This window comes from Zootermopsis nevadensis, unplaced genomic scaffold (genome assembly GCF_977971745.1).
Source record: "Zootermopsis nevadensis isolate Lab colony 2312 unplaced genomic scaffold, Znev_1.0 Znev_ptg000009l, whole genome shotgun sequence".
Taxonomy (NCBI): domain Eukaryota; kingdom Metazoa; phylum Arthropoda; class Insecta; order Blattodea; family Termopsidae; genus Zootermopsis; species Zootermopsis nevadensis.
Genome location: NW_028259141.1, coordinates 8319496 through 8332653, shown reverse-complemented (window position 1 = coordinate 8332653; position 13158 = coordinate 8319496). Strand labels below are relative to the sequence as shown.

The following is a 13158-nucleotide window of genomic DNA, read 5'->3' as shown; positions in this document are numbered from 1 at the left end:
AATGACCTATTGTATTAGAAGTAGATTTTACCATTTTTAAATACTATAAACTGCAAGTAAAACATGGGCTGGTCCCCCTATCTAGTTTTCGAATTGATTTTACAGAATATTTGTTGGAGTGATTAGCAAATGTATATTGCATTTGAATGGATTTTCCTTGATGCTTATTATGCTATTGCTGTAATATTAGAAGATATGGAAGATGTATAGAGACAAGTGTACACATGGAAATCTGCATAATGTAAACGTCAAGTTATAATAACAAAAATTCATAACCTTATAAAAAAATAAAATTTAAACAGTTGTTTATATATGAACATTTTAAAGTTACAAGATGTTGCTTTCAAGGTAGTTTGTAAACATGTAATATTAAATGTTTTAAAATGTTAGCCTAAAAAATTAATGAATTATCATTAATATCAATATTAACCATAAAATATGCATCAGTGTTATGTGTATGAGACATTGTTGATACAAACAAAAAGTATGTTTTGTAAATGTCAAGAATGTTTTGTTGAACCATGAAACGTAAATATAGACCATATATACAGAGAGCATATATCTTGTAATGTTGTGATAGAGATCCTTTTGAAGTGAGAATATTCTGTGAAATACATTGTAATAGACGAGTGTTCTGAAGGGAGTAAAATATAACCATTTTCTAAAAATGGGAACAAAAGTTTTCTTCTGTATATTTCTTTTTTCAGCATAAACCAGTGCTTCGTAGAATGTACCCAGTGGTTTATTGTGGAGCATTGCTTTTAGAAGCAACATTTCTGTTGTTAGTAGTTTGGATATTTATCTCCAACTTTCATGTTATTTATTTTACTTGTAAATAATGTTCACTGTGTGTAGAACTTAATGTTCAAATTCCAAGCAATACTCACACAACCCTTCAATTCAGAAAGCATGCCTAATGAACAGAAAAACTAATATGATGCTGATTGCTTTCTTTCATTATATACACATACTGAAAAAGAGCATCTGTGTGAAACTTTAAGTCAATGCAAGAAGCACCATTAGGACCAGCAGCAGCTAACATAGTCACTGAGTAAAACCTATGATAAGTGCCAGCAGTCTGCAGAAGTAGTCACATGAAGGAAGCCAATAATGGGTTGAAATCTGCAATTTATGTGATGGTAAGGCATCCTAATCAAGAAAGCAGAACTATACAAAAATAGAATAAATTATCGAAAAATAAATTACCCCCCCTCCCCGCAAACATAGAAAACTCAGAGAATTATAACTGTTCATAACTCTAATCAATAAAGGCTAAGAAGCCAACAACGCACATAACAATAACTAAATACCAACCAGAAGATGTTAAAGTTGATAACCTCAAACCCCCCAAAAATGAAGTAGGAATTAATCTACCCTTATGAATGTATGATCTGAAGCTTTCACAGCGACTAAGAATAATGAAGAAAAATAAATAACAATAAGCAAAAATAAAAGATAAATAAACCAACTAATTTCAAACAAACATAAAGGAATAAAAAAATTAAAATATAAATCTTAACACTGATATATTATGCAAGCAGGCTAACTCAATTACGCGTATTCAAGTCCGACATATTCACATGCGACAACGTCATTCTAAACGGCAGTACTCATAGCTGTAGTGTGGGGTTGGGTCAAACTTCATTGAAGGAGGTACTTAGTGTTGTAACTTAGTTACGTGTTAAACATAAGAGGGGAGCACCTTACGGCTTATGGCTGCGATATAATTCAGAGCTTGGCCACTAGAGGACTACACCTTAATGGCGATGCCACAAATCATTGGCATTCACCTAAATACCTCTTCGCATATCCTATTATCCGGATACAAGATTGAAACTTCGAAAATATCAAAATGGCATCTTTTCTACATACAAGCTATAGGCAGCGCATACAGTCAAATACATCGCGCGTACTAGGTGCTGTCATCTATCCGCATCTGAAAGTAAACTATTCTAAAAGCATTTAGATGATCAGTCGGTAACACTGTTAGCTACAGCGTATGAAACATTACCTGTGAAGCAGTGTCTGTGTCACAGATTAATGTATAAGAAATAATTTTTTGTGAGTGGAGAGCCTATTATGAATGAAGATAAATATGTTGTTGAAGGATTGTATGGTGTATATTTACTGTATTGCACAAATCCGGAATATGAAGGAAGAACGTATATCGGATATACAGTAGATCCGAACAGAAGAATTAAACAACATAATAGAGGCACACATTCTGGAGGAGCTAGGCGAACAAATAATCGAGGGCCTTGGTTAGTTTGTGTTTCATGTTAAAAACGGAATTCTTGTATAATATACTTATTACACAAAGGGGCTTTTGCCTTATGTATTTCATGAACTTTTTCTGCTAATGTTGTTCGTTTCTTTCCTCAAGGGAAATGGTCTTACTTGTTTATGGCTTCCCGAATGATATATCAGCCTTAGGGGTAAGCACAGTTTGAAATATTTATAACGTTTCGTACATTAGAATTTGTCTGTGAACTTACGTTTATTCATAAAGGGGAAAAAACCGTATTTAAAGTTTTGTCACTCACCCGCCTTTATTTTATGCTTCTTTGCACTTAACCTAACCAAAATATACCATATTTGTCTAGCACCAGGCACTTACTAAGGCGTTCTTTGTTTTTGTACTTTGGTTTTCAATACTTATCCAGAAACCATATAAACAGAATCCAGTTTTGTTGCAGTGTTGGGAATCACAGAGGTTATGTAATTCAAGGTGGTGTAAAAAAAATGAAAATGTACTTTATAATTTTTCATTGCCTGTAGTTTCATTGTATGCAGCTAGCCCAGGATAGAGTCTTATATCATTGAGATTTGGGTGAACCAGACATAAAATGTACATGGAGGAAAAAATATGTGAATGAAATATGTTGGTTGGGAAACCTAATGTATACCTTCTGGGATCCCAAGGAATAGTTGAGAAAGTATTATTAAAGTACACAGAATGGAAATAAATTGTGAGGATGTGAACTAGATTGAACTGGCTAAGGATAGGATATTATAGTAGTGGTGGGAATTTCTTGATTTGATTTTGAAGTGATGGTAATGTATCTTAGGGCTCCATATCAGGATGAAATTTCTCAAAATAGTAGAATAGCAATTGTTGAAGGAGTGTCCTAGGAATTAGCTGCATAAGATTTATACTTTATGTATGTCATAACTGGTGCATTGATAGATGAACTTTCATGTCCTTATTTGAGAGGTTTTAGTATGAAATTAATTTGTTTAACCTTCTTATAATATTTATATCCAGTTTGAATGGGCTTGGCAACATCCTGATCGTTCACGTCGTTTAAGACATGTTACAAAGAAGAAGCATCATGAAAAAATGTACGATTTCCACTTGCGTGTCTTGTCAGAGATGTTACGAGTGGGACCTTGGAACCGGCTAGCTTTGACCATTCGCTGGCTGAAACAAGAATTTGCTCGAGAATTTCCTGTAAGTTCATTCTTCATATTTACTTCACCTTATTTTTCTTTCTACAGCTTAAATTGAAACTTACAACTTCAGTGAGGGAGATAGCAATGCAAACATGACTATAATTTGTGATGCAAGTAAAGTTTCTCTACCAGAATTAAACTTTTACTTTGCAAATGTAATACTTGTGTGCTAGGGCAGTTTTCATTGTAGGACTGTCTTAAGAATGTCTCTAGAAGTGACATTGTGGTATGTGTTCTAATACTAGATACATCAGCTCTTCACTTAAAATGATGTTATGTTTTATGTTGATACACGAGTTAACACCAGGGGGCAGAATCCTTGAGAAATTAATAATTGCTTATCTAGTGAAGAAATTCATGAGATTCGTTACTGAGTTTATACCAGCCAACATTGATGTTTATTTTGTTGAAGCCCTGAGCTTCGTATGGACCTTAACCATCGATACATAATTTCATTGGAGCCGCTGAAGACTTGAAAGATTTAAACATCATTATTATCAATACCAGTCACTACTGATTTAATTGTGAATTATTAATATGGAAACTACATCCTACAAGGTGTTGGTAATATTCACTATTTTAATATTTTATCTCATTTATACATGTAAATTGGGGGCTGGATGGTAGTTACTATTTTACTTTTATTTTTATTATTTTATATATTTTAATCATAGCAAATATCACACGCAGTTCAGTATGTCCTTTTTATGCACCACTCGTAGATAGTTATAGCCGACTGAAACGTAGTGGTGGAATAAGTCACCGCTAAGGAATAAAAGTTACGTAGACAGAAAAACACTTGTTATTGTTACACTTGATAGTAGTATGAGTGTTATTAAAAGTTATGACAACGCTTAAAATATATCACTCAAATGGCAGGTAGTACTTGTTTCACCCTTAAACTTTTAAAGTGCACTTGTAACTGTATGTACATTTTGCTCCGATGTTCCATAATATAGCATTTTGTAATAGAATGCATTTTTCTATTTTGTTTAATTCTCAAAAGGTACCCTAATATCATGATTTTTGTGAGATTGTTATTCAGGTAGGAATTTTATCTTTAAGTGCTATTTATATGGTCTTTGTATTTGAAAGAGATGATTTTTTTACAGAGTGACCTCTCCCCACCACGTCACATGCCCATAGCATATGGTCCTGTTATAAGTAAGAAAATTGGTCAGTCGCAAGGCACCACTTCGCAGACATCTGTTCAAGATGATGATAAGTGTCTTTGCTATTTTTGTTATGAAGTAGTTTGCCAGTCTGAGAAAATTACATGCATTTCTCCAGGATGTTTACTAGCAGCACACGTCATTTGCCTTGCGAAAGTGTTCCGCAAGGGCAGCTTTATTATAGCAGTAGAAGGACGTTGTCCAGAATGCGACGCACATATTCTCTGGGGAGACTTGGTGCGTAAGATGAGAGGTTGTTACAGTAATCTTACATCAAGTGGTACTGATTCTCGTGCACATTGTGACTGAAAGAATGTAGGCATCACATTCTTTCCAGACCTTTCTTTTCTAAAATAATAGAAACCGTCACTGATCAGAGTTTTATAAATTTGTATTTTAAGTACCACATTTACCATTGTTTTGTGTTATATTTTTGGTGGTCATGTCAAGTCAGATTTGTATGTTTGTGGCAGGGCTGTGGAGTCAGTACTAAAAACTCCGACTCCGACTCCTTCATGAAAGCTCAATATGTATTAATAATGGTAAACCTACTAAAATGGTAAATGGTACCACAAAATATTTCATCACCACCACGTTAATCATCAGGCTACTTTTTGGACTTATAACCTATATTTAAATATACGAGGCCTGCAGTGGCCGCGCGGTCTGAGGCGTGGGCCTTGTGCCGCTTGGTCGCTGGGACCGTGGGTTCGAATCCCACTCAAGCCATGGATGTTGTCCTGTGTACAGGTAGAGGCCTTGTGACCGGCTGATCCCTCATCCAAGGAGTTCTACCAATTGTCTAGATCAGAGCCAATGAAAAGTTGGGACCCGCAGTGCTCAGGCACTTGAAGAACGGGTCGTCCCAGTATCCCAGTATTTAATTATACGTCTAATGGTTATTGCAGAAATCTGTTGATTTGTAGACTAGTTGTATTCTTAAGATACAAGGCATCCCACACCATGTGGCTCAACGCGTCGTTGAATCTCCCTAAGCGTGAGGCCACCAGCAGCCCACATGGTAGCGAAAGTGTTCTTCAGATTTTATTTTGAGGTCGGAGTCGGTACATTTTTACCGACTCCAACTCCCAGTCCTGTCTTGGGGGGGGGGGGGGGGGGGGGGGGGGTTAAGCATGGCCGGGGCATGACGCTCTCCCCAGTCTATAGCTGAGGCTAAGAATGGGTAGGAGCTATGCCTCTACTCCCCCCCAAGCGCCTACATGGCGTATACCACGACAGCTTTACTTACCACTATGCTTTGTAGTTTTGTTTACATACACATTATTTCTCCATAAGCTTGATTATAATTCATGTTGTTACTCTGAGTACCTGATGTCCATAAAATATTTTCATCCATCGTTATCTATTTCTTGTCAATTCCTTTGACTCCTCCTCTGGTTCTTTCCACATTTTTCCTTCCATGCCATCGTATTCTGTTATTTGTTAATTTACCTTCCAAACTGCTTATATAAAACTAATATATATAGTTATCACTTGGCTTTAAAGGATTAATTAAATTCTGAACATCCATAACTAATTGGTAACATTTTACTGTTTTTTTTTTATTTCTGTAGTTTCTTCTTTAACTGTTCTATTCGTCATTATTTTATTTCCTAAGTACTTAAAATTTTCCACCTTTTTATTTCGTGATACCTGTATAATGTTTAAATACATTCTCCTTTGGTTTACGTTTCTTTACGCACATCGGTAGACCTTGCAATTTTTTATTCAAATTTTGCATTAGCAATGTTTTCCAGTGATGACCAATGGGATTTTAAGGGGCTTTTGAGAATATGTAGTGAAACTTTGATTATTGTAACTTTTTGCCATAACTGCTTGTGCCCATCCATTAAAAATAAATTGATTCCTCTATGTGATTGTATTTAGTAGGCATTAACTAATTTGCTAGTAGATTTTAATTATTTGTCATTAAATGACTGCTAAAACGTGTGTGTAATCCTGTTCATTCTGTTGTTTTTTAACTTAACTGTAGACTGTTTTATAGTATAAAATAAAGTACAGGTACAAAAACTTGTAAGAAAAGTATTTATTTATTTTTTTCTACGTAATTTTGTCTCTGTGCAATGTTTTCCACAGTCTTCGTGTGTTGTGGTGCAGTTTATAAAAGTTCGTTTAAAACCGCGTTCTCTTTTATTCGTGTTCAGTAATCAAAGTCTAAGTCGTCGTCATCTTCGACTCCCGGAGGCACAAATATTCCACCGAAGAACTCTGAGATGTTCTCACCAAATCCCATTGAAGTGGCAATGCCGTACACTAATCGAAGTACCAGCAGTTGGACGAACTTGATGACGTTGGTTTCGCGCGATTGTATCTGCTTCTGTTTGTTGTTCTTTCTTCTCCGAGCTTCACTCGCACCCTTTTGGGGGGGAAAAAACAAAGATTTTAATTACTTTCCAGCTTTTAGTGCCCGTGTACATTACAAGTGCAGCTTTCGCTTTTGAAATTATAGAACAGTTAATTGTTCTTTTGCAAAAGAACTTATTTTGACAGTAAGTTCTACACTTCGCAGCTCACAGCCTTAAAATAGGTTTTAGAGGAGAAACAATGTAATTACATGAACTGGGTTGAACTATAGGACTTCTTTCTATGGCTTGTGGATAATTCGCACGGTAACGAATGTGTGAGTTCCACAAAACAGGGAATTTCTTGACTGCTAGAGTTGTTATTAGCTGTTTAGTAAAGAGGATGTAGGATTGTGTTAGCGTTAAACCGAACGGAATAGCACAAACTACTTATGGATCTTCTGGTTCCACGTCAGACGCGGTGATGGGGAGACGTCTGTTAAATTAATGACGCTGTAAGAATACGTGAAGTGGGTGCCATTATGTCGGTATGTAGGTCACATAATGGTTCACAAGGTAATACTTTAGCACGGTGAATGTTGCAGGCTTCCGAATCTAGTTTGTTGCTCATTATAGACAGGTTCAATGTTTTGTGAGCCATGTATCATTACAATTACGTAAGCAACTATACAGACGTCTCTCAAGTACCTCTTCATTTCCTGACATCTGATCGTAACGGGATTTGCATTGTAAGAACGTATTCAGCTTACCAGCAAGAAAATTGCTGTCAGTGCGATAGTGAACACAATTTTTCTCAGAATTGGGCCCATGGCCTCGTTATAACAGGAAGGAGAATGCAGAAAAGACGAGTCTCAGCTAAACCGCAAGGACCATCCTGAAAATAAAACATAATTCTTCATTAGGACATGTTGCGACTCCGTTATCTGCGTTTAAATTCAAACCTCTGTCGCAGCCCTGTGATTCATAAAGAGAATTTCTCATTCCAAGTTCAGCTTATAAAATAGATGAATTTTATTCTGGGTTGGTAGAACTTTACTGATGTTTCAGAGGTTCTTTACTGTCAGGGCGATGTTGATCTGAAGATGGAGGCAGCAAGCACCTCTGAAACATCGGTAAACTACTCGCCACCGCAAGAACCCGAGGCCTTCGCGAAAGGAATTCCATTCCACTGGGCGCGTTAAACAAAGCTGATCTTCATCTAGAGGTCAAATTTTCCTGGTTTTCGTCTTTCCGTTTTCTCTTTGGTCTACCTGCCTCTCTTCCTTCACTCTACCGGTCACATACTTTCCCGATTCCTCCGCGAGTGCCCGTTCTGTGTAAGCTTCATAAAATGTATTGCTAAAGTTTAGTATTTCTTTAAGAACTGTTTTGTTATCCTCCCATCTACGTCAAATCCTCAATTCAGAATGGATTTTATATTAAAATTCTGCCCGTATTTGCTGCACGCGCGACCCATCTAATCCTTGACTTTATCGCTGTAATAATATTTGTAGAAGAATGTTTCTTCCAGCCTCGTGTAAATTCTCGTCTTTTAGGTCTAAATATTCTCCATAACACTGTTCCCGCAGGCATTTATTTAGTCCCTTGCAGTGATTGAGCCAAGTTCAGTTCATCTCTTCGTCGGAACTTGCCAAGTGGATGTTCGTGCATGTGCCATATGGTACCTCACCTCCGAAGCGGCTGTCAAAAGGCTTTTGTTACCAATGAAGTGCAGGGAATGGAGCAGAGAGGCCACAGAAATAACGGCAAGTGTGAACTGCTGGCCCGTTCAAACTTAACTCGTCATACCCAATAACTACAAATTATCACCTGCGAGGAAAATTTTACCCGCGTGACTTACATACTGCGCACAGAAACATGACTAGGAAGTTTATCTGACCACAGAACACCGTTGTGTCCCTTATTACATTCTGAAATAGGAATTTCTCGTCTTTATTTGCTCGCTGTACACCTAAGTCGACACAACGGTTCCCCTTGGCTAGCGGCACTCGCGTACAAACATTCTTATCTTGTTTATTTAACGACGCTTTTTCATAGAGGACAGTGAATCATGAATTAGAAAGAATGTGGAAGGAAGAGGTCGTGGCCTAATTTAAGGTACTGTTCTGACATTTGCCTGGAGGGGCTGAGGAGAACTACGAAAATCCCCAGCCGGTCTCCGAGCCGAGATATGAACCCAGAACCTCCCGAATACGAAACAGGAGTGTAACCACTCGACCACGATGTCTACATTTTGTGTATTGGTCATCCTTGATTTGTGCTATCCTAACCTAGTTCCAACTGCATTTTAGTTGGCCACAGAGCCACAAATATATGTCGGTTAGTAGATGCCGTATTCGGGAGGTCTCGGCCCGGCCCCGAGACCGGAAATTTCTGAGTTATTTTCATGGGTTTCCTCTTCCTACAGCCAAATAGTACCTTAAGTTGGGCTACGACCACTTCCTTCCATATCCTTTCTATCGTCTGAGTTACTTACAGTGTAGTTAAATATATCACAGATGAAATAATAGATACCGTTTCAATCAAACTGACTTTATGTGTACCCCTGTTTCAGACGTAATTAAGTAAACGAAAATTGCATGTCCTGCTGGAATACAGACGTTTCGCCAATAGAAAACAATTTGAGGCCCGATTTTTCCGTGCAGATTTTGATCACAGTCGCTTTGATTGCAATTTCCATCCGCCCATCCAACCACGAGTACTTCATGTGGTACAGTTTTAGATTCCGAAGTATCACACCATGCAGGTTGCAGAACGACGTAGATGGGAAGATATTATTAAAATTAGCCTTAAATAAGTAGGATATTAGTGTGCGGACTGATTTCTAGGGGGCGAGCTTTTCTAAACACTGTAATGGACCTTCGCTGAGCAACTGATAGCTTTCCAAGACGGACTTCAATCCATGGAGTCGTATTTTGTAGGTCTTTTTTTCAAAATCCGAAGTTCATATAAATACTATTTAAGAATTCAGTTCTTACTGAAGGAAAACGCGCTCGCACATGGTCGGCAGATGCATTTTGTGCGACCTGCGTGCATGTTTGCAAACCCCTTGGCAAGCTGTGCGCTGATAAGTAGTTCCCTGGTAACAGAAAAAACATTTGTTGGTCGCTGCGATTACATTATTTAACGTGAATGACGTCATCAAGAATTAATCGATTTTTATTAGTGGGTTACGTGCGTATCGCAACGACATAAATTAATCATATTAAAATATTACTCGAACATTAGCAGTGTTAGATATTTTACTATTGTTCGATTTTGTTAAATAAAATTGTTGAGTAATTTGTGAACCTATGTGCATCAATAGGCCAAAGTCAATAGAATTTGTATTGAACTGCCATAACGTTTCATTAACCCCAAGTCGTAAAGCAGGGATTAATGTGGCCCAAGGTCTGTAAACGTTTGTAAATCCCTGCCTTAAATTAAAGTCGGTGATAAGAGATGAAAATAGAAACGAAGTATACCAAGCAAGATACGTAATATACGTCAACTGGTTACAAATATGTACGTTTTAGTTCGTTTATTTAGACTTACTTTAAAATGAACCAAACGTGACAAAATTTAGTAGGTCTACTGTCATAACCCTGGAACTTTTATAAGCGGACAGTCAGATATGACTAAATTATTCAGTGCTTTCTTCTGTTTTTCTCTTTTCCGAAACATAGCCGTACCTGAGTTAATGCTGATCCATGTTGTTTTTTGTCGGAATTAGGTTCCTCAGATGCTGTTAGATTTGTTCTCTGTGCATTGGATGTATATTTAAACTTACGACAATTCCAATTAAATTAACGCTATCGATGAAAATGTTACGTGTGAAAATTCTATAATAGAAAACAATTGAAAACCGCGCTGGTACGATCGTCTCCCTACCAGTTATTTAAAAAAAGAACACCTTTATAACACTTGTAAACAGTATGAAAGATTGTCGCTTGTTGTTTGCTTTTGTGCACGAGATCTAGAATTACTTGTCTGACCACCGTCTGGTATCGTACTGCTTCGTCCACTTCGATGCTTGTCTTAAAACAGGTGCCCAGAAGGATTGAAAAAAAGTTATAACTGTAAAAAGTGCTGTAGGACACAATGGAGGAACTGTGACGTGGGGAGGATAAGCGAAGTGGGACAGTGGAATCCCATAATCATACAATTAGTGGTCCGCGGACCCTAATCGCCTCCGACTTCCTTGTAGGAAGTACGAGTAGTTTAATTTAATAGATAACATTTAGAAATTCACACAATTTACTCAAATAAAAATAACTACAAAGAAAGTCATTTTAAATTGAAAACATTAACTCATTTTATTTTTAAATTTTAAAACAGAAGACATGTTCTGCAACTGCGATTGCATGCGACGAAGTATTCAGAATTTAATGTTATAATAACCAATCGATATGTCGACAATTGATTAATGATAATTGGTTTAAATTATCGATAGATTACACGTGGAAATGTTGGGACGCATTCCTCCCCACACAAACAAGCACACATCGTCTGTGTCATCTGTGTAATCGAATTTTGTCTCTGTCCGTTCGCATTTTTGACTTCTCGTTCCACTGGACTGATGTTGGTGAAATTTGGTGCGTAAGTACTGCGTTGAAAGTTTTTGGGAGAAACTGAAGTCGGACTTCAGAACTTTCTGAAAGAAGAATTTAAGCAGGAGGGGATCATCACAGAAAGCAGATTTATTACGCGGCGTAAAATACGCCTATATATCAAGATCTGTATTCTTATGTTAAACATTTTCAATTGTACTGATTATATTTAATGAAATATGAGGCAGATGATTGTATGTCTTTGCCGTCTAGTTGATTTGTATTTGAAATAAATAGACATTAAGACCAATAAGAACTACGAACTCGCTAGAAAGCCTTCTGAACTCAAAACTGGAAATATTTGCGCTCTCCAACATTCAGAGTTATTTCTTGAGCCACCTACAAATGTGAAGCACAGTCTAAAAAAATCTGCAGTCATGACAATCTGGGTGATGTACCTGAATGGGAAATATGTTGCAAATGCAGAATTGCGTTCACGGTTTTAACACGGCGTAAGGATTCCAAGGCATTTGATCCACATTGGCTCTATCTTAGGAACATATCAGTCAGCAGCTTTGATTTATATTCATGTGTCATTTCAGAATAATACGTGACTTCCGTTTTGTCTATCCATTTCACGTACAAATATTTATTGAATCTGGCACACTCATCACTTAATCAGGGTACTGACGGTGGCTTAAGAATATACTTAGACGCCCATTGTCTTAAGCCGCCCAAACAATAGGATCGCGGGATCAAATCTAGCTTGAGTTTTACTTTTCCACACTTTCGTGTGTTGTTTTGTCTTCTATGAAGGTTGAATCGTTCCTCTGTTCTGAGATTTGGTGTCCTCGCTGCTGTGGAGTGGAGGTCGTGATACATCAATATCAATCCGAAGTAACTAATTGTTTAACCTCATTTTCAATTTGTTATTGGAATGTAATAAGTAATATTAAATAGTGCCTTATGTGTATTAAAATTGCAGCCAGCTAAGGGAAAAGCAGGCAAACTGCAGAGAAAGAATTGTGAAACCCCCACGAACTTCCTCTGTTTCGGCTTTGCTTAGGACAGATCCACAAGGAATGTTTGAAAGTCATCTTAGCTAGAGATTTGTTTGTTCAATGGGTGGAAATCTACCTCCCATTCTGCCTGCACCCCAAAGCTGTCAATGCAAAATGTATGACCTGTAACTGATATTATTTAATTATTCTAGTGACTTGGTAATTTGCCGTTTGTATTACGAAAGCGTGAACATTTAAACCTGTTGGACATCTTAAATTAACTTAGCATTCCGATAAGACCAAGCAAGAAATGTGCTGATGGGCTGTCGTCCAAGACACAGGGACACAGTGCAAGGTGAGTTATGTCTTACATGACAATCCCCTAACACTGAATGAGTTACAGCTGTTTCCAGCCTGTATTTGTCAGGCCTTAGGAGATAAACGCTGTTTTTCATGATTATTTTAAATAAGGTAACCGAGTCTTGTGGAAGTTGTTATATTCTGAGGCATATGATTCTCCGCTTCAACAGACGGAATTCGGGATTTTGTCTCAATGTAATATAAATTAAAATTAATGATAGATCTATACAGATTAACTATATGCCACGGTCTTCCAAATTTTTCGCATGAAACAGTCGAATCTAGAAACATGGGAGATGCTGGGTGATTCATAAAGAAC

General features: G+C 37.3%; 2 protein-coding genes across 5 annotated transcripts; one reads left to right on the top strand and one right to left on the bottom strand.

Annotated features, from left to right (window-relative positions):
- Positions 1-2007: 2007 nt before the first annotated feature.
- slx1 (structure-specific endonuclease subunit SLX1) lies at positions 2008-5714 on the top strand. Its single transcript, XM_022083809.2, has 4 exons — positions 2008-2261; positions 2384-2435; positions 3266-3451; positions 4566-5714. Exons 1-4 carry the CDS (start codon positions 2080-2082, stop codon positions 4932-4934), a joined length of 789 nt encoding a protein of 262 aa, XP_021939501.1. The 5' UTR covers positions 2008-2079; the 3' UTR covers positions 4935-5714.
- A 938-nt stretch (positions 5715-6652) lies between these two features.
- LOC110839541 (uncharacterized) lies at positions 6653-10981 on the bottom strand. Of its 4 annotated transcripts, XM_087345938.1 has the most exons (4): positions 10621-10981; positions 9928-10028; positions 7699-7823; positions 6653-7002 (listed from the first exon to the last, which is right to left on the bottom strand). In XM_087345938.1, exons 3-4 carry the CDS (start codon positions 7756-7758, stop codon positions 6787-6789), a joined length of 276 nt encoding a protein of 91 aa, XP_087202064.1. In that variant the 5' UTR covers positions 7759-7823; positions 9928-10028; positions 10621-10981; the 3' UTR covers positions 6653-6786. The 4 variants fall into 4 exon arrangements, with proteins under 4 accessions (XP_087202064.1, XP_087202063.1, XP_087202066.1 ...); XM_087345937.1 differs by lacking the exon at positions 9928-10028; XM_087345940.1 differs by lacking the exons at positions 9928-10028; positions 10621-10981 and adding an exon at positions 8759-8797.
- Positions 10982-13158: the final 2177 nt, after the last annotated feature.

Excerpts from the sequence above, each read along its gene's own strand:
- slx1 (XM_022083809.2), top strand. The coding sequence starts at position 2,080 with ATGAATGAAGATAAATATGTTGTTGAAGGATTGTATGGTGTATATTTA. Across the intron at positions 2,262-2,383 it reads ACAAATAATCGAGGGCCTTG|GGAAATGGTCTTACTTGTTT; the intron begins GTTAGTTTGTGT and ends TCTTTCCTCAAG. Across the intron at positions 2,436-3,265 it reads ATGATATATCAGCCTTAGGG|TTTGAATGGGCTTGGCAACA; the intron begins GTAAGCACAGTT and ends ATTTATATCCAG.
- LOC110839541 (XM_087345938.1), bottom strand. The coding sequence starts at position 7,758 with ATGGGCCCAATTCTGAGAAAAATTGTGTTCACTATCGCACTGACAGCA. Across the intron at positions 7,003-7,698 it reads TGACAGCAATTTTCTTGCTG|GGTGCGAGTGAAGCTCGGAG; the intron begins GTAAGCTGAATA and ends CCCCCCCAAAAG.